Raw genomic sequence first — 27,610 nt, 5'->3', positions numbered from 1 at the left:
ACTGTCTCAAAAAATTTGAATATTGTGTATTCTAATTTCCTGAGACAGTCCAGTATATCCTGAAATAGAACTCCTGAAATGAATCACTTAAAGGACCATTAGGGCTTCTTATTTCTCTACATGAGTGCTTAATTGGTATTGTTGGAATAATAGGTTTCAATAGGAAACTTCCAGAGTTTTCTCAAGATAGACAGATCAATGGCTCAAAGCAAAGAAGCAAGTCATTCTGGTTTGCGGTGATATCGTGCGTTGAAAGCATAATTGGGCCAACATAACTTATGCACAAAACCGATATTACGTCATATTGCATCTAAACCACATCAGATTTTTTTAAAAAATTAAAGAATCTCGAGTCAATTCAAGCAAAAATATCTAATTTGTGTAATTTCAAGTAACAGTCTGATTGTGGCCATAGATATTGGCTGAGTCAAAAAGGGATTTCAAATCACTGGATACCGAAGGAATCCCTCAAAAAAAGACATTTACTATTAACTATTACAAAAGCTGTTAGTCAAGCAGCTGCCATACCTGGTAGCTTTGTCCAATCCTTAAGCATGCTACAAGAAAATGTTGGCATGGCAACAATGTGCGGTTGTACCACCTCCTTAAGGTCTCATGTGCCACACTCCAAATGAGCTGGCTGCTAGATGCCACCAGGTCATCCATTCCTCGAATCACGCGCACAGCCATGAACCTGTGTCTCTGAGCCAATTTCTACTGTAAATGACAACACCTCTCAAAACCAAGAGAAACGATGGCCATCAGATCACTTGAGTTAGCGCCACTCAAAGAGCTGTAATGTGATTGAAAGCGACTGCTCTGAAGCACAAACACACATTGTGCATTGCCAGCCCAGCTGATGTCATGTCGGTGCGAGTCATCGCCTTAGAGAGCAGTCCGTATCAGGCGTGATTCTGGGCCAAGAGTGATGGTCTAAACTAAAGCACCACTACAGCAGAAGCTCATACAAACATTGAGGACCACAAGTAATTTGACAATGAATGTAAGTTCTATGACTTCACGTTTGCCTGCCATACTCATTGGTAAACGGGCCCTTACACAGACTCTCGAAGACAAACTCACAAGTTTCTGCTCATTTTTGAAACTCCTTATTTACAGTCATTGTTAACTTTTCATAACTTTCCAAACCTGGCAACTTTTTCCTGCCATTTTTCAATACACATTCCTGGTTCATTACAATGTGAAAAACAATAGTAATATTAAAGAACAAAAGCACAATTACATTTAACTAACAAACAAAACATAGGAAATACTTTTACGATGTAATAACCAAAATTTTTTTCTCAGTATTTTATACTAAACGAATGACACTTTTCCCTCTTTCTTTTTGTGTTATTTCAGTGGAGCATTTTACTGTCACATAAGTATATTAGGTCTGGGTTTATCTTGGATGTGGGAGTAATTTCCTGAGGAGTCCAGACATCCCCACCCATTACATTCAGCAGAAGCTTTAAAAAATAATTGCCTCAGTTTGGATCAGCCAGGGTGGTAAAGTAGTACTGACATGGCACATTAGAAAGTGGAATGGTAGTGTTAAACATTTCAGAGTCTTTCATCTTAAACTATGGGTTGTGAAAGTTCTCGCAAGTCATTGCCAGATGTTTTCATGTGTACAGCTGTGATTAATAAGCACATGTTGTGCACACACTGGACACGTGCCACAAATAAAAAGGGAAGAGAACACAAAGGAAGCAATGCTGAAGAAAAATAAATTGATGGAACATCTGCAAGCAACTACATGGGAACAATGTAAATAACATTTTGTGTAACCAAATTTATATGAAAGTGTTTCCATCACAGGCGATGCTGTTCCTTTAAATGTCTGCAAACCAAAGCACCGTGACTTTACTCGCCATTAATTTGTACTTTTTTTTGCCCCATTTATTTCAAGGAGATGGACTGGTTTCTCTTGCAGCCAGTTAAGTACTTTGATGCCACAGTGTAAATTTGGATAAGTCATGCAGGTGTAGTAGATGACCTGGATATGCACTTTGTTTCAGTACACTGTGTGGGTGGGTTACACACAGTATATGTAATTTTAGTCCTTTAGCGATTACTTTTACAGTCACAATTACATGGAATTCTCTATCATTTTATGGTTCAATGCGATTAAAGGTGTCAGGGGGGCATTATGACGTGATAGGGCCCCTAGAACGAGCTAACCATGATATGAACAGACAGGCGTGAAAAGCCATATATGCGTGGTGTGACAACCATGCTATTGATCGCATACGAGAGTGTCACGTGTGTTAAGAATAAATACACTTTCAGGCACACATACAGTATATGGAAATCAGAAAACATATGCATGAGTTTAGCAGATCAACTGGCAAGATCAAATAATACAACCAGTCAAGGATGTACACTTCCCCTGGCCAAAAGCCAGTTAGTATAGGCTCCAGCTCCCCTGAAATCCTAAAAAGAAAGATTGGTACAGTATTAAATGGATGGATGAACAAATACTTAGACCTGTGCGGTCCATAAGGCAAGCTAGGCAAATGCTAGGGGCATCGCACTGTCTAAAAGTCCAGAAAAATGTTTAAAAAATATTTGATGATAGCAGTAAAAAATTCAAAAAATTATACAAGACAATAAAACAAAATAACAACAATAAATATAGTAACAAGTCTTCAAATAATAATGAAATCATTTTTCTAATGGGCCTTCTGCCCGTTTCACTGTTTCCTTTGATGCTGTAATTTCACCACAGTCTCTAATCTCACTCACCCCCAGAAAAAAGGAGCATAAAAGTGAAAAGGACAGAGGTTTGTTGTGATGAAAAAAACTTTTTTAATTGCATAAACACGTATACCTACCTCAATTGCAGGCTTGCGGATATTTACAGAATTTAGATGACATATTGCTAAAGCTAAATTATACTTTATCATTAGCCAGGCCTGTTGTTTTAGAAACATTTTCAGTATTCAGCCAGCCTTAGATTAGAGACAGTTAAATATGGAGCAAATATATTGCCCTGGGTACCAAATTGGTCAGTAACAGCTCTGTGTGTACTGATACTAAAAATATACAATTAACATTGAATATATATATTTCTCCTGAGTTATAAAAGTTATGTGTCTGTTTTGCTCACAGTAAATGTCACTGCCAGAGGAGCATTATCAAGCTTTTATTGCTTGTGGCTTGAGCGGTACACATAAAAGTCAAAATGAATGTGGCATGATGCAAAAGCTGCCCCGTCGTGTGCGAATTATGAATGAAGACTGTGTACTTGAAGTAGGACAAGTCTGCTGTTCAATAAATAAATAAATAAATAAATAAATAAAATGAAAACTTTCGTTGTTTGTGATTTCCTAATGGTTTCTTCAATATATGTTTTATTTTTCAGTACATAATTAGTGTCTTGCTCCTCAGGAGCTTCCTCCTCCATCACTATTGTTGACAAAATTAAAATAATCTACCCTGGCACATCAACAACAAATTGCGATGACCTCATGCTATTCGATGTCATTCGTAGGAACACTCCTCTATCCAGCACATGTGCTGCTTTCACAGACAATTAAAAGGTCCATTGTTTTCAAGCTGTTGCTTTCTTTGTCCTCAGTCAAATGCACCACTATTAACAGTTAGGGAGGAGCTGTGACTGGACTGGGTCAATCCTGCAGTACCCACTTAGGAACACCAGATGGAGGAATATAGCTCTTCCAATACAGCTTGAAAAAGAAAGGACAGCTGCACAGTGTGGAAAAATAATGCAATAATGAGTGTTTTTTACGTACTGTGAAGCAAGGTGTTTAATGTTAGTTGACACATGTGCAATTATTTCCCTTTTGATCCCTGGGCATGAGTCCGCTTCTAAATTTAACCACTCTTCATGAACTCCTAGATTAATATGCCTTGATCGGTTGAGAATACAAGGTAGGTCATGGCAGGGAGATGTACCGGGATGATCATCACACATCCAAGTCCCAGAACTCATCCCCACATAGGATGGCAATGCCAATTAGCATGTAGAGTAAGTGGCAGATTAATTATTTTAAAAGAGGGAAAGCCTCTGAGTGAATGAGGCACAGCGTGACCGGAGCAATGAAACAGCTGTCATCCACACAGCCTACAGCTGACGAGCCATACCACATACTGAGTCTACAGCTGACAGGCTGAATGCAAGACATGTGCAGCGTGTCTGAGACACTCACGCAAACACACACGTGCAAGACTGTTAACTTGCCTCAAAGGACCTTGTTTGCAACCTTTCACCAAGAACTGGGCAGGAGTAAGCAGCTGCCAAAAATCATGATACTGCATATGTGGATAATTAGTAGTGATACATAAATAAGAAGTTTATAAAATATGAAAATGGGACATCTCTTGTCATGCAAACAGTATGCTGCCTCACAGGCTTTAATCCCAGTGTTCCCCTGAGTCTCCTGATCAACTGAAAACCTACACACAAAGAACTACGGTACATTCAACCAGGGCAAATGTAGTGGATCACAGATGTGTATTTTACGATTACATATGTTTACAAATTAAAAAGGCATCTGAGCTGGTAGCTACCAGTCAACACAGTTTAATACAGTAATCAGTTTAATCTAAGTAAATAGAATGTTTTGAGCCAATATAGTCAGGCTGGTCTTTGTACAAGAAGTTCAAGAATTCATGAGATACAGAACATTCTGCCCCCAAGTACCTATGAGTTTGTCAGCTGATTCTGCAGTTTTAGGACCAGTGCCTTTTAAGAAATGGTGTAATGTTTTTGAACATTTAGTAGACACTTTGGGTTCTCAGGAACATGAGCTTTATTTATATAGAACACGCCACAGTCACATTAACCCAAATTTCTCATCAAAGTTTTTTTCTCACTCTCGTAGATCCTCACGAGATCTTGAGTGCGCACTTCAAGTAACCTGGGAATTTCCATACATTACATCTCCCCTTTTTTCAATGAAAACCCCAGATACATTTAACTGAAAATCACTTGACCAATGATATAAGATGTGGTTACTATTTACCGAAACATTCTTACTGCTGTAATGCTATGACAAAACAAACTAATATTACTCATCATATTTCTTCATTATCGAAAATATTTCAATAACTTTTTCTAACATTCCAAAACATGCAAATTTACAACATTGTTTTTTTTTTTCTCACACAACCTTGCTGCTGGTTTACTAACTCTCCCTGAGCGAGTAATGGTCACTGTCATTTAGGGATGTCCCGATCCAGGTTTTTGCACTTCCGATCCGATACCGATATTGTTTTGCACTTCCGATCCGATACCAATATTGGCCGATACCGATACCGGCCTATCTGAGCATGTGTTAAAGTTTAAAGTCATTTGGCCTCCTTACTTAGTTGTCAGACTCATGTTGAAAAGGGTTTTAGTACTCTTGATAAAAACTAGCCAGCTGAATTAGGTGAGTTTGAATAACACACAATGGTTGGTAACAACAAACTGACCTGTTTATTCAGTGACAAACACAAAACATTATAAATAACAAACAGAAATGGCATAGTCAGTCAATAAAACGTGCAGATAATATTGTAAACTCTCTTAAAAAAGCAAAACACACAAACAACCTCAGTGGAAAATCCCACAAAACCCCCAATTTATTAGATGCTTTTAATGTTTCGTGCATTAGTTACAATAATTGTATAAAAAGCCTCTCAGGTTTAAATAAACGACTATTTCAGTATCAAGTTAACATTTTAAAACAGTAAATAAAATACTCAAGTTCCCATTCTGTATCAGCAGCTTTAAACTACATTCAGTTCATTTAATTTTGCGAATCAACTGTTAAAGTTGTTAAAATTGCTCCCGTTATTCCATAATTTCCCTTCTGTCTACTTTCGACATGTGAAAGTTTTAAAACTGTTTTGAAGATAGATTCAAGTCAAGATTTTGCCGATTTAGGAGTATTTTAGATAAAAAGTTAATTACTGTAGGTTCGCTTGGAAGGTTCACAACAGCCTAGGGAAGTCTCCTGCTTTAAGATGGCGGCTGTTTACTAACGCATCTAGTTGTCCATACTTCAATGTTGCTACCGGCGTCGAGTCTGTCATTTTGCATCTAGTTCTATACACATATGATATCTATTATCTACAGTAAAACGATGTTGACGTAGTTTGTAGCGGCTGTCAGCAGCAGTCAGGTATTCTTGTGTTTTTTATCCAGCGGCATGAGTTGAGCTAAAGCCGTGAGTCGAAAATTGGCATTACCCGGGTCTGTGACAAGCATGCTCTCATCATACTCTCGGGACGCGCGATCCATTTCTCATTGCGTCCCGAAGACCGCGCTGTGTATTAGTTCCGCTTTACTTGACATATTTCAATAATCGGAATTTGGATGTTTGTGAATAGTTCTCGAAGCTTCCATGGCCGAATAGCTCAAGGATGTAATGACGGCTGGGCATGTTGTACCGTGGTTCTAAGTGTTGGAATGTGCGTCTTTACTCACAAGAGATAATGGCTCATCACCCAGAATGAATTCTTTGGCAATGACTCTTGTTATTCCCTGGGCTTTGGGACTGTCGGATGCCAGTTTGTCATGCATAGCAAAAGTTTCTGCCAGTGTTAGTTGCGTAGGACCTTTCTTTTTGTCTTCGGTTTTCTTAACATACTCCTCATATTGTTTGTGGTGGTATTTCGCTAAATGCTTGTTTTGTAAATGCTTGTATTAAAACTTCTTACTCGTTGCGCTGGAAAACCCGAACCAGATTTTCAAAAAAACTGGATCGGAAGTCTGGATCGGAATTTTTCCGTGTCGGCCGATCCGATACCGATGCGCATTTTTTTTGCCCATATCGGCGTCCGATCCGATCCAAATATCGGATCGGGACATCTCTACTGTCATTGGAGTTTTTACACCACCTAATTCTCCAGGTGTCTCCTCAGTGTTTTGAGTTATAGTTTCATTTTTCTCAATGTCTCCTTTTTCTTCAGTGGTGACTTGTTTCTGGAGCATATAATCTTTTTCAGTTAAAGAAGGCGTGCTTAACAGATGACGTCTGTTAAGTCTACACAGTCCTCCTGGAGTAGATTCCACCACATAGGACCTTGGAGTAGAACTTGGTCCTATAACTATTCCAGGTGTAGCCCATTGTTTCTCATGGTCCAATTTCATGAGAACTTTGTCACCAGGATTCAAAGGTGGAAGATTCCTCATTCCATTCCTACGATTGTAGTAATGGGCTTGTGCTTGTTTAGCAGCTGAATCCACTTGCTGAACCTTTTGTCTGGCCATCTTGGATCCAGATTCTCAGGCAACATCGGAAGAGTTGTTTGGATCTTTCAACCCATCAACAATTCTGCTGGGCTCACTCCTTTAGATGATGTTGGAGTAGCTCTGTATGTCATCAAAGCCAGGGGAGGATCTTTCTGTTTACGAAATGATTTTGCAATTTGCACCGCTCTCTCTGCCTGGCCATTACTTTGAGCATAATATGGACTCGATGCTGTGTGGATAAAGTCAAATTCCTTGCTAAACTGATTGAACTCCCTGGAAGCAAGTTGAAGTCCATTATCGCTCACCACTACTTCCGGAATTCCACAACGGGCAAATGTGGCTTTTAGCTTCTCAATGAAATGCCTACTTGTGGTATCTGGTACATGCAAAATTTCAAGATACCTAGAATAGTAATCACACACAACTAGGTATGAGTGCTTCTGGTATTCACACAGGTCTATGCCTCCTCATTGTCGAATTCAAACGAACTGAATATTTTTTCTGCTTCACTCCCCATGGCATAAATGAGTGAACAGACCTGGACCTCTCCGTCCTCTTTGTTCAGCTTCGTTGCCGTCCTGAAGCGGGAAAATCTTGTTTTCCACTCCGGCCATTCTCCCGGGCTGGTGAATTTGAACTCATCCGGTGGACTAAACTTCGACATCTTGCTCGTCTCTTTCCCTCAGCGTCACTTCTGACACCATGTAATGTTTTTGAACATTTAGTAGACACTTTGGGTTCTCAGGAACACGCGCTTTATTTCCATAGAACACGCCTATACTCCTCCATATCAGTAGGTGTCAATAGCTAGCAAATTATTTTGTTAAATTATACAAGAGAGGTAAGAGCGGCATTGGAGATAGCGGCTAGCTAAACCCTAGCTAAAAAGGAATGATGCTAGCTCAACTGGACCAAATTGAATATTTGAATGGCGGTCAAAAGGAAGAAAAGACTGTTTCCACTTGGAGTGTCGCTGGTGTGAGGCAGTAAGCAAAAGGTATCTTTCATTTGGGATTTACACTAGACTATAAAAAAGAACTGAACATAGTGAGATAAATTTTTATGGGGGATGTAGTGATATCTACTCCAATACAACAAGCTCAGGTGTCACACGGAGTGACTAAAAATATGATTATCATGTGTTTGTTTGATTCCTATTCAATACACGACTTTATATTGTTAATATAGACTATAAAAATTCATTTTAACATTTCATGCTGGTGGTGTGCCTTGGGATTTTTTTTTTTTTTTTTTTTTTTAAATGAAATAAGTGTGTCGTGGCTTAAAACAAGGTTGAAAAACAGTGATCTACGTAGCTCAAAGAAATAGGAGATTAATTCAGCTCCACCTTTAGTCCAATTAAAAAAAGTAGAAGACATGATTTTATTTGATTACTTTTAACTAGTGGTGGGACTCGATTAAAATTTTTAATCGAGTTAATTACAGGGTCTGTAATTAATTAATCGAAATTAATCACATTCTAATTGAAAACCATATATTGACAAAACAAATCGTGTTCTCAATAAAAAAGCCTTTTTGAGCTTAACAACAAATTTATTACTGTTAATATGTAATGTCATCAGCATACAATTGGTCAAAGTGCTCATACAGCTATTCAGGTTTAAAGTGTTTCAGGCACCAGGATTATTTATGTTCTTTGAAAACATTTTTCTTTAGATAGTTACTGTTTTTTAACTGTATACATAACTACTTTTCAGTAGTTACAAGATAAAACTATGAGGCATAAAATATTGCCAAATATTTTCTTTCAAATAGTGAAATGTAAACACTGATAATTAAACTGCAAGAAAATAACAAAGTGCAACACTTCAACATTAAGTTATTCAACAATCCGTACCAATTGTTGTGACTTTTCGTTCAATCTCCCAGGACTCAGCTACCGAAAAAAAAATGGTCTGCACAGTTTACTGTTTAGCGTCTGTCGTTGGCTTTTTGCACAGTCAGGACGAAAGACGCCAAATGCCATTCATTGTTGACGACTTGTATTGTATGTGCGGTCACTCCGAGATAGTTAGAATTGCTCAAGAAAGTCCAGTGGTCCCGTGTCAAACCAACATACTCGACAGACTTCAATCGGTCTTCTTTGGTCTGCTTTTCATCATCGAATAGCATCATTGAATAGCAGCTTGCACAAGCGCCGGCCGAGGCAGCCCGCCGGGTGCAACTGTGACCGCCAAGCCGACCGCGCCGGGACCCTCGCCGCCGCCGCGCCCTGGTTAAAGGGCGGGCGGAAAGAGGGGGACGAGGAAGGCGCGCGGCCGCGTCGGCAGCTTGCAGAAAACAATGCTCTTGTCCATTGTCCCATCAGGATGCGTTTTATAGGGGAAAACTAGCCCCTAACTGTCCAAATAAAATGTCGCCTCCCATCACTGCTGCTGTTAGCGTTTGTTTGTGTGCGTCAGATTTACCGGCGTACCAGAAACACATGAGTAGGAAGGTTCCGCATGCGGACAAATGGAACTGAAACAATTAATTGCGTTAAAATTTTTAACGCGTTAAAAGCTTTATAATTAATTAATCGAAATTAATGCGTTAAAGTCCCAGCCTTACTTTTAACATATTTTTTTTTCAAACAAACATATGTTTACCCACACATATTACTAAAAATATGAATAAGCTGTTTTGATCAGTCACTCTGCTGTCGGCTGTCTTTGCTCCTGAAATGCATGAAAAAACTTATAATCATTTTCATGGTAGTATAAATGAATCAAGAACATTATCTGTTTATTCTTTTTTCCAAAGGGGGAATAAGAGGGGAGGGGAGTGTGTGGGTAGGCTGGATTTCATTCCTGATCAGCCTCTCAACATTGGAGTATTAAAAAAATACAAGTACTGTATACAACATTGTGATGTAGATCTACTGGCTCCTCTTGGCAGATACACTGCATAACAAATTCAATATACTAGCTTGCTATTAGTCTCAGATACTATCCAGCATCACAGAGGACTTTAATGCAGACTTTCATTTTAAGTGAGCTCCCGGTGTTTCAACATTTTACATAAGAATAAAAAATATTAACTAATTTGCTCCCAAAAATGTATAAATGCGTTCTATTTTTACAGTAATTGTTTCAGTGTCCCAAAAACGTATTTATATGTCATTTACGTTTTTTTTTTCACAAGAGACATTTCTAGGTTCTGATGCAACTTCGCTCCGAAGCACAACGCTCAAAATCCATTTTAAAGCAATAAAACTGGCCACTGGAGGGCAGTAGCGCATTTGTTAAGAACTCAGGACCATGAAAGGAAATGAATGAAGAGAAATAGTCAGGAAACGGAAGTTGGAAGAAGTAAGAAGTGTGAGAAAAATGTGGAGAACGATGTAAAACACAAGGCACATGCCCCACACAAGTTCCCTAGGTGAATTCTGTTAGTAGGCAGTGGTCACTACAAAAGAAAGTCAAAAAAATCTATCTTGATTAGACAGGCGGTGATGAGGGAAAAATTTACCCTGTCTGCCGATACAGCCGCGGCCACGACAGCGTCATCTATCTGTTCAATAGTTTAGTTATGTGCAGTGTTGTTAATAACGGCGTTACAATATAACGGCGTTACTAACGGCGTTATTTTTTTCAGTAGTGGGTAATCTAATTAATTACTTTTCTCATCTTGGCAACGCCGTTACCGTTACTGAGGACGGAAAGGCATGCGTTACTATATTGGTCGAAAAGTCTGAGGGAGACGGACTCACCGAGACGACAGAGCAGAGCAGGAGTGGGGAGAGGCAAGAAAGTTGTGACGCCGAGCAGACGCGATGCTAGGTAGCTCCAATAATACATGTTGTAGCCGATAGCCTACAAACTACGCCCGCATGTTATGGTAGATATGGTAGACATGGTAGATATCACATGTACTGTATATAGATATAACTAGATGCAAAATGACAGACATGGCACTAAATGCGTTAGTAGACAGCCGCCATCTTGAAGCAGTAGACTTTTTAGGACGGCTCTGTTGTAGAGAACCTTCCTAGCGAACCTAAGTAACTTTTTATATAAAATACTTCTAAATCGGCAAAATCTTGACTTGAATCTATCTTTAAATGATGAAACAGTTTTAAAACTTTCATATGTCGAAAGTAGAGAAAAGGGAACTAATGCAATAATGGGAGCAATTCTAACAACTTTTAACAGTGGATCCAGGGTAAAGAGTAAATTAGGGTAAAGAATTGGGCTCGGGCCAATTGTACCAAAAACCTTCACAAAAAACTTCACATAGTGTGGCCAATGTTTTTTTTTTTTTTTTTTTTTTTTTTTTTTTTTTTGAGGAAAAAAAAAAGTAATTATCACCAATTACTTTGCCAAGTAACTAATTACTCTTACATTCAGGTAATTGAGTTACTAACGCAATTACTTTTTGGGAGAAGTAATTTGTAACTATAATTACTTTTTTTCAGTAAGATTAACAACACTGGTTATGTGTAAATAAATTGTTACTTTCCTATCAAAAGCTCTATTTGTCTTGTGGTTTATGTTATTTTGTAGAAGGAAAACATTATTCAGATGTTTGGGATGTCACAAAAGCAAAATATAGCTGTGTTAAAGGCAGTTATGTTTGAAATGTATGCTTTTACAAAAAGCTCAATTTCTCTGTTTTTTTCATCAGAAATTGGAAAATTGCTCAAACTTAGCTCTTTTCTAATGCTTATTTCTAAAGAATGGAACTAATGGAATGAACTAACTTTTTTTGTCCTGCTGAAAGAAAAGAGTAATCTTTCTTTTGGTGGGTTCCATATTTATATAGCAATAGAACAGAATTTTCTGTGGGTCTGGCAAAATCAGTCAAAATCCAGTAAAACGGCCGGGAGCAAAGGGGGTTGCTCCGGTGAAAATGGCTGGGAGTGAAAGAGTTAAATGGAATTATCTTTTTTCCTCTGCCCTTATTTGAACAGTCTCACTTGGCCTTTCTGAGACATTAGGAATAGATCAGTGTTCAGTAACGCAAATGGAAAAACTTCGACAGCATAATCAATCTTTACTATTCTTTTGTAGAGCAGGACATTTTAAAAGTCTGTTTAGCACACAGGACTGATTCTCAATTTGCATTTTAGCGTCAAAAATATATATAATTTACATTAAATCATTTAGGGCTGCAGCTATGGATTATTTTAGTAGTCGATTAATCGATGAACTAGTTAGTTCGAATAATCGAGTCATCGGATAAAGAACATGAAAAATTAAAATACCTGTGCTGAGCCTCAAACGGTATTAAAAATAAATAAATGAGGATCTATGTACAACAAAAGAACAATTGGCTAACTTACATAGCAAAAGTCCGCTAGCTTAAATGCAATAAAATGCTGACGTTTTTTTTTTCCCCCAATGCTCTTAACAAATGTTTCAGACTCATATTCCCACAAAAAACGGCTAAATATACATATAAACTAAATTACGAATGCATTAAAACACATTAGCTCAAACAAAAACTTAGCTTACGTTGGTCTTAACAGGGAGCAGTTGGATTCAGCCATGTGAAATGAGGCAGACCAGAGGACAATGTATCCACCTTAAGAAATAAACTAAATGTAAACACTTTCAAAATCAACCATTACAACGCCACTTTGATTAAACGAATACTCAAAGCAACAAAATTTAATTTGAATGTTTTTTTTCTAATCAAATACTCGAGTTAATCGATTAATCGTTGCAGCACTAAAATCATTGCTGCTTTTGTCAACGATGACGACAATAAAAATATTTAATAGACAAACAATTTTCTTCATGGCACTGATGTGACGATGACGAGCAAGAAACATGTTTTGTTAACTAAAATATAACGAGACAAATGCCAGTTTTCGACTGAAAAGACGACAACGAGACGAAAATATGACATTGTTTCTGTCATATGTCCACAATGCGTGACATTTTATTATTGTGCAGTACATATAGATGATGTAGTACATCAGCCTGCATCGTAGCAGTGTGTGGGTTGTGTCATTCATATGACATGTGCTGTTGCGCCTCTCCCACACTCCCCTCGCCGGAGTTTAGGATGTGCCTCAAGCTAGGCTGCTCGTTTTGAAACACATGGTAATATTTGTTTTCTTAACTTGGTGAGAGAGGATATGCAATGTTGATTTAGCTTTTAAAGGTCTGTGCTGAGTGATCATAGCACACAACATGTAACTCATAGCGTTAGCATAGCATTCGCATTTGCATTAGCTTCAGTGTGGCAAGCTTCCTCTTAAACACTGAGTGAACAGTGGGTAAACACTGACAACTTTTTTTTTTTTTTTTTTTTTTTACACACAGTTCATGTCGTCCAGGTGGACATAATCATTTGAAAATCATGTACCGTTTTCCTACTGTGTGTATTATCATCACACATTTGGCACTGTCCTTGTAGACCCTACAAGATGTGCTCTCTGTCAATCTTCATTCGAAATTGTTGGTAACCTTTATTTATTCTTTTTTGGACGAAAACTTTTGAATCTTACAGATGAAAAATCTTTGAGTTGTTATCGACTAAAACTGAGCAAAATTTGAATTTTAGTCAACGAAAACTAGACAAATATGAACACGTTTTGAAATGACCAAAATATGACTAAGACTATTTGGTATTTTCGTCCAATGCACTATGACTAAGACAAAAATTAAAAGGCTGCCAAAAACCCCACTGTGTTAAGACATATGTATACTAACTAGGGCTGTCAAACGATTAACATTTTTAATCGAGTTGATTACAGCTTAAAAATTAATTAATCGTAATTAATCGCAATTAATCGCAATTTAAACCATCTCTAAAATATGCCATATTTTTCTGTAAATTATTGTTGGAATGGAAAGATAAGACACACGACGGATATATACATACAACATACTGTACATAAGTACTGTATTTGTTTATTGTAACAATAAATCCACAAATGGCATTAACATTCTTTCTGTTAAAGTGATCCACGCATAGAAAGACTTGTAGTTCTTAAACGATAAATGTTATAGTTACAAGTTATAGTAATTTTATATTAAAACCCCTCTTCATGTTTTCGTTTTAATAAAATTTGTAAAATTTTCAATCAAAAGTAGAGTTAATATAATAATAATAAGAATAAAAATAACAATAATAAAAATAGAGTGACCAAAGTTTTACGTGTATTTTGCATAGCTATTTTGATATGGAATGCCAGTTCATTTTGCATTGTTGTTTAAGAATAGGGCCTCATTACTATAGACTGAAGTGCTTTTCTTTTTGTGAATTTTTTGTTTTGTTTGGAGAGATAGGAATATTATTTTTGTTGTGCTTTCACTAAACGATACTTACATTGGGGAGAGCAAGTATTTGATACACTGCCAATGGGTTTTCCCATTGGCAGTGTATCAAATACTTGTTCTCCCCACTGTATGTTTGTTGTGAAGGAGTTGCCAATAAACGGCGCGGTCCAAAGAACGCCTATGTCCACTCGCCTTTACTGTATTAAATATATCTGTACATATCTTACCCAAAATACAACAAGAGACACATAATTGCCACTAAAAGAAAGAAAACTTACCGAAATATGTGTGGAGCACAAATAGCAATTTGCGTTGCATTGTGAATACAGCATAAACGTCTCACAACTACCCAAGCAGCCGGTGGCATTCTCTTCACTCTTAATGTCCATAAACGGCCTCATTGTATAATCTGTTTGAGGTAATATGCGAGATGCGACCCAAGCGCCAGCAGAGGGCGGCAAAACTCCATAACAACAAGTGAGCTTTTCACTGAACAGTCATTTAAATCTGTCTGAGCGGGACATCTGCGTTAATTGCGTCAAATATTTTAACGTGATTAATTTAAAAAATTAATTAACGCCCGTTAACGCGATAATTTTGACAGCCCTAATACTAACAGTTACAGAAACAACTTGATTAATTACAGAAACAAATACATTACAAACAGTGAGGGTCTAAAAAAAGTATACTTTAAAACTAATAAAATATTATGAACATGAATAAATATAATAGATAATACCAAGCTTTAATGTATTGTGATACAACATCAATTTATACAAATTCATACTTTGGCAGCACTCTAGATCCCTTATTTGATAATAATCATAATTAGGAAGGCTTTTATTTTATTTGGCTACCTACAGACTTTGAATAAAATAGCTGTGTAGGCTCGTTAGGACCGACCACACAAGATCCAGATAAAGATCCAGACAAGTGGACTGTGGAAAACGGCCACAACAACTGGAAACACAGCTAGGATTAGATGCCTTTAGGAAATGTGGTGGAATGTCAAATTGTCTTTAACAGTAATTTATGGGGGGTTTGTTTGCAAGATTATTTTAATCAATTATGCAAACAAAAGCCTGTTACACTAAGTCCCTCAAGCTAATAAAAAAGAATGACTGTTGGCCCACTGTGCACCTAACAATTTTTCAAGGTCATTATCATGACCACAAATAAAAATTATAATAATAAAGAGATGTAGAAAGTGATTTGGCTCTTAATATTTCAGTAATTGTTAGGGACATGTCCAGCATTTTTTCCCCCATTTTTGCTTTCAGTGTTACTCAACCCTGAAGAATTACTTATTTAAAAATGTATTTTTATTTTGAACATCTGCATGAGAAAATATGTTATAGCTGAAAACACAGCAACACACAAAAATTTTGAACAAAATTAATTTTTACCCAAACATAACGTCCATGTGTTTAAAGATGGTTTTGCCTTTTTTTTTTTTTTTAAAGAGGTATACAGTAACTGTAACTTTGAGAAACTAAAAGATAAAGTTAAAAAAGCGGCAAAAGCTATTATCAATTACGAAAGCAAAAATGTTTCATTCAGTCTATCATCGATGAGCGTATTTTTTGTCATTGCTCTTCAGATCACTCTTCTTACCCATGTGAATGAGGAATCAGTACAGTTAAGCATTATTAGAGAGGTTCCACTAATTTCGTTTTAGCCACACAGAACATCGGTCATCCGGAGAGTTAAACTAATTACACAGTGATCATCACAGCAGCATATGCTCAACTGTTAACCACAGTGCAACAAAACCATAAAAAAAGCCACAGATTGCTACTGTTACGTATCCCTAACACCACACGTTTTGTGCAGATATACTGTCAAGTACTGTGTATGTGTTTGCAAACAAACCTATGGTTCCCATAACAATGTCGTACTGTGATAGATATCTGATGTTAGAATATTTATGTCTAGTCTTGTACTTGCCAAAAATATTTCTTTAGATAAATTTCATGCACACTGCCATATTACGAACGGATGTGAAGTAAAATTTTTGACTGGGCTTCCTTCCAAAGTTGCCAGATGGGAAAGACAGTCTCCAGCCCAATCATACCATAAAACCCGCCCAGTTCAATACAGCACTGTGGTACCTCTACATACATACGAAGTTAATTCGTTCCAGAAACTTGTTTGTAAGTCGAAATGGTCGTATGTCGAGCAGGATTTTCCCATAAGAATACAATATAATTCCATTAATTCGTTCCACAGCCTGAAAACCTACACTAAATTCTTAATAAATACTGATGTTACTATTGCAAATATCAATTACAAAGAGCAAAACAAATTATGAATAAAAATCGGAATAATATAACAATAGTAATAATAATACCTGTAATAATGCTCTAATGTGGCTAATTGTGTTTGCGTGGTGTACCGTGCATCGCGTGGCTGGCTAGCGTTTCACTGGTTTTCACTTTCACTTTTGTTTACTTGCTGCGGGGGACACTAGGCGTGTTGTGTTGCACAAGTTGACGGAATAAATGATGAAACCTGACGAAGCTGGCGATTTCTTTGGCGATGTTACCACAAACACCTTAACTTATAAAGACTGGCGAACGGAGAAGGACCGCCATAGACTGGCTGCGGCTGTGTTGATGAGCGAGCCATATCACGGATGCGCACCCTACGCTCATATTTTTCTATCATATCTATCCTCATGTCAATGGTAACTGTAAGCATCACCTTCTTCCTTTTTTTCACCACCTGCACTAACATTGCTGGAACACACGTTGATTTCTCTCAAAAGAAAATCTGCCATGCGTCGTTGCTGGAAAACAAAGAAACTGCAGTGCGGTCATAGATCGTCGTATTTGGAGCATGTCGTCGAATGTAGAAACAAATGGTGAGTCAAATTTTATGTTGGATGTCGAAAACATCGCGTGCCGAAGCGATCGTATGTCGAGGTACCACTGTATATTACAGTATATATAATGGATGCATATTTTTTTGCATACTATACAATATTGCTCTGGGAATAATTTTTTTCCCCAGCTGACGAAATATGCTTTAACGTCCCTTTTCTTGTTCCAACAAAGATGCTGTCCTAAAATATTAACTAGAATAATATGAACTAAATAAACAGAGCTTTTCCGCATGTTTGAAAATGATTAGCTGTAATTAACAACTGATGAGAGTATTTTATTTGTACTGTTTTAATTATTACAGCCAGCGATGCAGAGGCATCTTTAGACTATTAAGACTATTAGACTTTAGACTATTATTAATTTATTAGGGAGGGCTCCAGATCTCAATCGCTTTGTTGTTGCTCATCTTTTTGAGTACATTGACTACTTTTCTTTTATTCGTGAACAGTGAACCTGAATCAGAATGAAATTTGGTAAGTATAGTCTAGGGATGTATACACGCATGGATTTAAATTTTTGTCCCAGCACTGATTAATTAACTTCTTGTTGCATGTTGGTTTCGAGTCAGCCAGTAGACAGCATGCATGAGCTTGATATGTACTGAAATTTTCTGTGATCTGATGAGACTTTTTATGAGCTGGAAGGTCGTAGTTCAATTTGAACTTGTTTTTTGTACATTACAAGGATATCTGGCATTCAAACCCCCACCCCAGTAATAAACAAAGGACCCAGTGTGCAGGGAACAGTTGGGTATATACTCATCCACTCGTGCTTAAGACATTGAAAAGAATTAAATGCATAACCTTTAATCAAAGATGGTATTCCTTATTACAAATCGCTGTCTTTGATACCTCTTTAACACCTAGCGCCAGGATAATATCAAGCCAACCCTCACCAATTTTAGGTCAGTTTTTGGGCAGCTGGTGACTGGACAAAAATATATCAATGCGACCAACCCACGGACACAATGCATGATGTGTTTGCCGCTCTTACATCTATAGAAATGTAGGATTTCCTGTGTTATTGCCCCCCCCCCATTCTAGGGCTAAACATTGTCATCTTTCCTACATGTCGGACCTGCAGGGTGCTTGGTTTCGGTCCATGAGGCAAGCGATGATGACTTCTCTCCCCTTACAGTTGAAGCAGTGAAGGTGACTGAAGCTAGATGATTTCTTTCAGGTTAAACCACATGGTTGTACAGATGTATAAGGTAATAGATCATTGTTTTAATAACTCTATGAGTGTGATCCTCGTTCTTGGAGTATGTACAAACATATAAAACCTGAAGAAAAACATACTGTAGTATTTTACAGGATCAAGTATTTATTGTGATTACCTCATCATGCATTTGTATTTGTTAAAACAAAGTTGAATGTACAGTACCTAGAGCCACCCTAAAGACTCTGTAGAACAAAGTAAATAAGAAATGCACAAAATGGCCTAAACCAAAAGAGGGAAAAAAAAACAAATTGCACAAAACTGCAAAAACAATTAATTTCAGTCACAAACTATTAATGATGATTTTAAATGTCAATACGATCAATTACAAACAAAGCCAATGCAATACTATAAAGAAGGTGTTAATAACCTCAAAGTGAGACATGCTTTTTGGCTTTAGCTTTTAATTCTAGTTTCTTAAATCAATTGTATTACCATTAACTAGGGCTGTCCCAAACGACTAATTTTCTCCCGATTCGTCAGCCGACTATTTTTACGATTAGTCGACTAATCTAATAATTAATTTTTTAAATTTTTTTTTAAAACTAATTTAGCAATGAAATTTTTGTTGACGCTTATCAATTCACAAAAAACATATTGGAACACTCAAATTATTTATTAAAGTACAAATAAACACGTAAATAACAATAATAAATCACAAATAAACAATGAGTTCAAATGCTGATAGAATTAACTAGTGTAGCATCCCGATTGAAAAGATGGTCTCTTAAACTGATGGTTTACAACTTTTATTCCATCCTTGATGTAAACACACTGTAAGAGCTACGGTACACACAAATAAAGCAACACAATTAGAAATTAACAAAAACTTTTCACCTTTTTCCTTTTAAACCTTATTTATATATCAATGAATTGCCTATATGAATTGCCTTTACCTTATTACCTGATCATTGACAATCTCTCCCTTGAGTGCAATCACTGTATATACTGTATATACTGGACTGTCTCAGAAAATTAGAATACACAATATTCTAATTCTGTCTCAGGAAATTAGAATACACAATATTCTAATTTCCTGACTGTCTCAAAAAATTAGAATATTGTGTATTCTAATTTTCTGAGACAGTCCAGTATTTATAACCTTTTAACCTTATTTTAACCTAATTTTCTATACCATAAAATAAACCATAACATGAAATAAACCTTTCAATTAGCATTAAGAACAATACTAATAGCACTTATAGGCCCATTGTCAATGAAACATTATTATTTAGTAAGGCGACAGCACCCTCTGGTGTACAAAAAAAAAAAAAAAAAAAATTACAAACTGCGTGAAGGCGCTTGAGGTGTTTATTCACGGCCGACGTGCAGCCAAGCTTGGCATTGAAGAGACAGGACAGAAGAGTGTACTCTCCTTTGTTTCTTTGAAATAAGGCAATGTTTTGGACACTCCGGTGCGCTTTTTTTGGCTTTGTGCCGTTTCCCCCGCTTGCAAACAGAGCATCCGACATTTTAACTTTCCACGCATATATATTTTTAACCCTTCATTAACCGTCGACGGGATGTTGTGCTCGTCGACGGATTTACGTCATCGATGACGTCGACTATGTCGACTAGTCGGGACAGCTCTAATTAACCATTAATTACAATCCTTGATGGAAATTGTAATTGTGTTAATCCTTTCTCTTAATAATTACAGTATCAAGAATGCTTTAGAAATGAAGGAACAAAATCCTTAAATATCAATATGTAACATTAATCTTGATAATGTTGTGCAAGTGTTTACACAATGAAAAGATTTCATAACATTTCCAGGAAATTTCAGTTCCATGAATGGTAAACTATTTGGACAACAGGCCTTAAGGTACTCATAGAGTTGAGATTATTGTGGGCTACTTATGACCCAAAGGCACAATGTTGGTGATCTCTGCTACAGTATAACGTGTGGGTGTTTGTTTCAGCCTTTGCAGGTGTCGGTTTTTAGCATTAACGTTTAAAGAGAGAAGCTCAGATGACACCCCATTAATGATGAATCCTTAGCACTAAAAGACAAACAAGGTCCATTCAGATTCAGTAGCAACCAAATAACACCTACGCACAAAATACTGTACGAGCCAGGCAAATAGATGTACTCAGATGAAGATCGTGGGGGAAACAGTCCGCAGGAAATAACTATGAACTTGACAGACTGGAGGTTATCCAGACTGAGAGCATTCTGTGTCCCTTGAGTGTCTCACTACCATGCCTCGTTCTCTTCTGGCACACAACGTGAGAAACACTCACATGATGCTTTTAGCTTTGAGCTGTATTGATCACTATTAGACTTGAGGCAATGAAGTATGTCTGCAGCGGGGATGTTTTTTTTTTCATTCATAAGTAGAACGTAAATAATAGACCCTCACCCCAATGCATTCTCTTTGTACCTGTTGGATGGAGTGAGGGGCTTTTATTCAAGTTATTACCATTTAAGCTATTAAGCATCCCCTCAACATCAGTCCCTCTGCAGCCATATATTTGTACTGACAACTGATTACAATGCAGGAGTGGACGGACAGACACTGTATGTAGACACTGCAATTGGTAGACTCATACATGAGTGGGTGGGTGCGTAAAGAGAAGTATGATCACAGAGTTGCACACCTCTTTTGTTGCTCAAAAAACCTCCAAGGGAAGTACTATTTTCTATCCTCAGTTCACTGGCCTCACTGCAATTAGGTACATCCCAAATTGGAAAAAGTGTACACACATACATGCATGACCATACACAACCCCCCCCCCCTCCACCCATGCAAGCAAACACACACAAATTCAACCAGTCTGTAAAGAAAATAGATGGATGGTTCAAAGTCTAAACTTATAAAGTGTGGTCCAAATGCAGGCAATATCAAGTGGTACAAGAAAAAAAAAAGTACAAATTGCATTCAACTTATGTTTTAATCTTTTTCCATGCCGTTCTTTTCCTGTTTATTTGAGCACAGTGCTTATACAGCATTACATGTGTTCGTCTCAACTGTGCACACTGCATAATAATGGGTTATAAACATAAATCCAATGTTTAGTACTAAACCTATTCCTTTAAAGGTGGTTATGGGGGGGATTGTGTGGAGGCAAGGTCCAAGGCAGGAATGTGGACCCAAATGCAGCTAACATTTAAAAAAAATGTATTTGCAAAAGTCTTAACTCCTTCAAACTGGATCGTTTACTGCTAATTGAAAAGGTTGAGTTATTAGTGCTGATAGTGTATTATTTTTCATATTTCTTATATGTTTGTTGTCAAAAATCGGTTTAAAAAATTGTACTGCTTTGCCTGAATGTTTTAGTCAGACATCAAATGAGTTTTTAGTTTTTCAACCACTGAGCTGCTACTCCACAAGATCGTTGTAGTCTGAGATTAGTTCATCTACAAAGAGGTTATTTTAATGCAGCGCGATATAGCCTATAGCTCCCTGAGGTATTCCAATTCACTGGAGCTACATTAGGCGTGATACAAGTTTTGTAGTGCGGAATAAATGCTGCACAGTCATTAATTACCGTTATTAAAATGGTGTTTCTCAAAAATCAAACAAACCAGTAATATAAGTTTACAATTGTGTCCAAGTAGGGTATTTATTGTTTATGAGTAACTGTTGGTATTGAGTCATCATGCGTGTGTTTGGTTGAGTCTTTGTTTAACTCAGGATGTCCTGTCTGAAAGAACAAAGCAGACATGAAACAAGGAATAGCTCCGTCTACATACTGCTGAACTCACAGAAATGAGAAACAGATGCCTGTTGACACAACTTTTGCTGTGAACTACACTGACTGTGATTACATAATGGGCAAGCAATAAAAACATTCATATTGTCTGAATTCCATCACTACTAGACTAGAAACTTCATTCATGTATGTTGTGTGACATTACTGCAAATTGCAACTGTTGGTTCACTAGATTATCACCGATTCAAAATGCATGCACTGGAAAATAATAGTCCTCCTAAATTTTAATTGAACTTGAATTCTGTGTTCTGTTAGACACATGATAACAAGTAATTGTCATATTTCACCACTTGTACCCATCACAGGTTAACCCTTGCCAAGTGTAGTTGGACAAAAAAAATACACTGTTGAGTTTCATATAAATTATGATAGATGTGGGTTATGTTGGAATAGATTTAGGTGACAACCATAATGAAAATGCAGATGGATCTTTTTCTATTTCCGTGATTAATATTTTCACAATGTAGTTGTTACAATTTATAAACCTTCACGTAAGTACAATTAACCGGATCACTATTTTATAGTGATGCATGATAATACATTTTTCAACCGATATCGATAACCGATAATTTCCTGCCCCTTCCACCCGATAACCGATAATGTCACGCCGATAATTCTATTCAAATATGTATGTAAAATGTTAAAGTATACAAAGATCAAATTTTACTGTGCAAAAATGTAATTTAGTGCTATTTTTTTCCACATCAAATGTGAACAAGTAGTCAATTCCAACAACTAAACAATGACAATGACGTGTAATGGTAAGCTTTTGGCAACAATTACTTAGAGAGTAAACAGCCAAGTTGCACAAAAATGCCCTTAAAAGTAAGCCATTCCTAACATATTCATCACATTACTTCACTGCAAAAACACCTCCTTAAAACTAGCAGAATTGGACAAAACTGTTGATTGCGCACATTTGGGGGCTAAATCAAGTATATAATTATCGGATCGCATTATCAGTTGAATTTCGTTATATCTGGATTATCTGTGTGACGTCATAATTGCCATTATCGGCCGATAATTATCGGTGACCGATATTATCGTGCATCTCTACTATTTTAGCCCTCATATATTATAGAATTATAAGCGACCACTTTTGTTGGGATTTTTTGGGAGGGTTCTGGGGTGCTACAACATATAGTGGAGAGGCGTGTCAACCAGAACATCCAACATCCGAGCTTTTAGGTTCTCACCCCTGGGCCCTTTCTTGATGATATTCTAAGCCAAGAGCGCAGGTTTGTATATGGACGGAAGGGACATCACATAACACTACCAACTTTTCAGAATGCTCAAATTGTCCCCACCAACTTTTAGGCAACTTTATTTGCATTTTATCTGGAGTTTAGTTATATAGGTAATTTAAATTATCTTCCCATATGTTGTAAGAATAGAATTGACCCCTTTCATTATGTTCAGACTTACATTGACCTCTTATCACTTATTGAGTCTGCCGGTACATTTGGTTTTTTTCCCCTCAAACGCACTTTAATTGGTTGATAACGAAACTCCCCCACACACGCACACAACCATGAGAGAAATACATGTCAACATGCCGCCTCCTCCGCCCCATTCGAAGAGGAGGGATATTGGATTTTTTTTTCAGCCAGCAGCAGCCATCGCTCTTAGTAGTGTAAAAAGATATTAATGTTGTAGAGGTGGGAAACACATCACAAATTTCTTTTCTGAAAGTCCAACCTGCATTAGAGTTAGCATAACATTAAACTGTGTGAACTTGCTAAGCTGCAAAACTCGAGTAGGAAGCTGTTTAGAGAGAAGTGTCCTCCTGTATGTGGTTTTCTACTGTTAATGTGATATTAAACTGTGAGATATGTAGTGAACTCTGCTGAAAACTATAGAACCAGAAAAACGTGAGCAAGAAGCCGCTTAGAGAGGTCTCAGTCTGTGCTTCACAGGAAATTGTTGACAGTCAGAAAAAAACTGCTGCTTTTCTTCTTGTAAATGGCGCTAGTGCTTTCTCGTGTTGTGAATATTTCTGAGTGTCCTCATCTGATCATCGACCTATCTTGATTTGTCCTAGGATCTCCCCTTCGCCTCACGTCTATATGTGCCTTTGCCCAGGATCTCCATGCCGAGGACCCCATGGCTCTCTATTGAATAAACTGTTTTCCCTCCGACTCCTAATCTCACGTGCCTGTTTTGGGGTTCTCTGCCCAAGATCATAACAAAATGTTTTAATAGTTTTTGAAAACAAATGTTTGAATCGAACGGTGTATCACCTGAACCAATAAACATAAAAGTTAGTATAAGTCAACACAGATTTATTTTGCATTGATCAGTTAGCCTCCCAATTAATTAGTTCATATTTGTGAGAAATGAAGCCCTGACCTCTGTTCACCCAATCTGTTTGGTCTCATTAATGTCCCATCCCCAGCAAAAAGTGTACATGAAGGTTATGCTGTTATATCGTCCCCACCAATGTTGAGACCAAACCTATGGCCTTGTTTTAAAACTCCCTCCAATGACCTCAACCCCAGAAATAGAGCCCACCTCAGGGTCAAAGGACGGTGTGTTAGTGGAAATGTGGAGGAATATTGTCTCACCACCGACTCACTACATGGCTAACTGAATTCAGCAGAACCCCCATTTCCTCTTTACAAAGTGTTGGTAATGCACTGATTACCGCTCCTGAGAGGCCGGATGGTGGATGAACATCTCCACAAAGCTGACCTGAAGTCGTCATTCTCCGTGGCCTCACCCAACTCCTGTCTTGCCTAAATCTTTTTTCTGCAGCGATCACAGAAACTGCCTTCTGCTTAGCCTGCCAATACCAATCAGCTGCTTTGGGAGTCCTAAAGGCCCAAATGGTCTGAGAGGACTGGATTGAAGGTATTCCTCACTATGGATTTTCATTGATAGGTTCAGGGATCCCCAGCACGACGGGCACCTAACACCAAATTGCTGCCAGGCCTCACAGTTCAAATGGATTGTACGTCCATCGCTATTATTACTGCCAATGAATTTATGTGCTCACTTATACAGTGGACACCTCTACTTACGAAATCATTTGGTTCTGTAAGTAGTTTCTGAACTTGAAAATTCCATAAGTAGAGATGCGTTTTCCATGAAAATGCCCTAATCTGTTCCAAGCCCCCCAAAATTCAGACATAGATCTTTTATAATGCATAAAAATGCATCAAAACATGTAACAAATACATGTATGAATTAGATTATTGCACAAAAAGACATAACATCTAAGTTATGCATAATGAAAAAAACAAGAATAAAGAATAAAAGTTGATACACTCATGTAAAGATGTCAGAACACGAGGAGTGAATGAAGAGGACGCTGGGATACACACATACAAATACAGTAGGACCTCTTAACCCATTGCATGCCAGGAATGCAATGCAATAGCCAATGGCAGAACACCTATAAGTGTGTTACTTTCAGTAAACTATGGGAGCTGCGAGTAACAGCCATACTGTATTTTTGCCTTTTGTATCCTGAAATTTCTTAGCAAGAGGCAATATTTTCCCGTCGAGGTGTGTCTTAACCTGAAAATTATGTATGCAGAGATGTTTCTAAGTAGACGTACCACTGTACTTTACTTTAAAGGTACCATGATTACAACAAAAAAATGTAGTTTTAGAGATTCAAGTTAATCGAAGTAGCTCTGATGTAGTTTTGCCACCTTTGTCATTTTATTGTAGCTAAACTAGCTGGATTTGTCTTGTGGGTATAATCAGTGTAGTTAAGATTCATTTAACGTAGAATAGGTTGCAGATTAGCTTGCTACATTTTCCAAGTAGCTTGCCCAACATTGGTCGCACAAGTGTACAGAATGGATTGGGTGTTAATGAGCCCTGATTGGGAAATATTGTAGCTGTGCACAGCCTCACAGCAGCGCTGGAATATTCCAGCGGTTAATAGCTTTATTGAATTGGAAGCGCTGACCGAATTAAAATCAACTGAATATCCCAGCCTAATGTTGACACAAAGCTGAGCTGCACTGGCAGTTTATGTGCATGTATCCCAGAGAAAGGCACATGTTGCTCTCAAGAGAAAGTAACTGAACACATTAAAAACAAAACAGGCTGAAGCTTTATCACAATTACTCTGCACTGAATGTCTTCATGATAAGATTGATTTTCACAACAAATGTACATGGTGGGGACGTCATGTTAACTTTTGAGTTCAGATATTGTCACTCAACTTTGTAAGCACCTATGTACCACACTACAGGATATCACATTCCCGCCTGCCCATTGTTTGTTTTGTCCAGGGAAACAGGATATTCTCACAGCACAAACCAGCTGACACGAGGAGTCTGAAAAGTCTGGATGTCGGTTAAAATAAAAAACAAACTCATACTGTGATTTTTCCTCTTTCTAGCTGATTATGGTGTTTCACACCATCACCTGAGTCATCAAGCTACTGTCAGTGTGCAAAGCAATTATGTTTATATGTCAACAATTCCCAGCTGAAGACAGATATAACACATCAGTAATCCATACACAATTACACCACAAAAAAAAGTACATTTTGCTTTGACTTTGCACCTGATGCAGGCATCCAATTAAAACAGAGGTAACCAAAGTCAACAAATGTGCCTGCCAGCTCGAGGCAATACTTTCGTACAGTATATTGTGTTATTTCAATTCAAATCAAAGCTAAATGTCAAGGAAGCCCCATAAAATTGAGGAGGAACAAAGGTTTCTCACCTTGTGTCTTTGTTGTGCTCGAATCCCTTCCACTTGTTATTGTTTGGGCACGAAGTGTCAAGCCAGTCGACCGGCGCCGATTCAAACAAAACTCAACGCAAATAATATAGTTACGATGAACAAATGAGAGAAGTTCAACACGGATCAGACGACAAGAGCCGACAAAAGACACCGGCTTGAGGTAACAATATACGCTCACTTCAGATAGCCGGCTGGTCCCACCATCATCATTTTTGCACTGCCCGCCTCCTCCTCCTACTCCTCAACCTCGCTGGCCAATGGAAAAGCGCGAACGCTTCTTGCTGCGGGACCACGCTCAGTGTAAATAAATACAATACTACAATTTAATAGTATGAAGTATAAATTTATGATATTTTATTTTCAGATTGAGCAAACGTTTGTGATCTGTCTGTCAATTTATGTAAAAAGTGATTAATTAAAACGGTGAGCTAATATTATCAAAAATGTTGACTGTCCCATCTCAGGTCCCTTTATATATTTTTTATTTTTGTATTTATTATTATTTAAATTTATTTTAAACATAGGCTACAGGATAAGCTTACCAAAATTCACTCTGTATTAAAAAATGTTGAGCATTTGCTGAGTTTTCCACTGATCTTTACAGGAAAGGGAAGGAAAGGAGTGCCACACTGTTGAGGTTTCAA

The 27,610-nt window shown here is 37.5% G+C and overlaps 1 protein-coding gene across 3 annotated transcripts in view; it reads right to left on the bottom strand.

The window, feature by feature from the left end:
• Nucleotides 1–27,130, bottom strand: part of LOC130921447 (FERM domain-containing protein 4B-like) — a 69,881-nt gene extending 42,751 nt beyond the window's left edge. The window contains exon 1 of one of the 3 annotated variants that reach the window (XM_057845355.1): nucleotides 26,946–27,130. Coding sequence is in view for 2 of the 3 variants with exons in the window: in XM_057845356.1 (XP_057701339.1) it covers nucleotides 529–690 (162 nt within the window). In the remaining variant the exon portion in view is untranslated. Of the gene's footprint in view, nucleotides 1–528; nucleotides 952–26,945 lie in introns of those variants that run through there. The other 2 variants (XM_057845356.1, XM_057845354.1) reach the window with 2 other exon arrangements.
• Between the last annotated feature and the right edge of the window lie 480 nt (nucleotides 27,131–27,610).

This window comes from Corythoichthys intestinalis, chromosome 9 (assembly GCF_030265065.1).
Source record: "Corythoichthys intestinalis isolate RoL2023-P3 chromosome 9, ASM3026506v1, whole genome shotgun sequence".
Classification (NCBI taxonomy): domain Eukaryota; kingdom Metazoa; phylum Chordata; class Actinopteri; order Syngnathiformes; family Syngnathidae; genus Corythoichthys; species Corythoichthys intestinalis.
The sequence above is the reverse complement of the archived record's forward strand: the minus strand, read 5'-3'. Positions and strand labels throughout refer to the sequence as shown.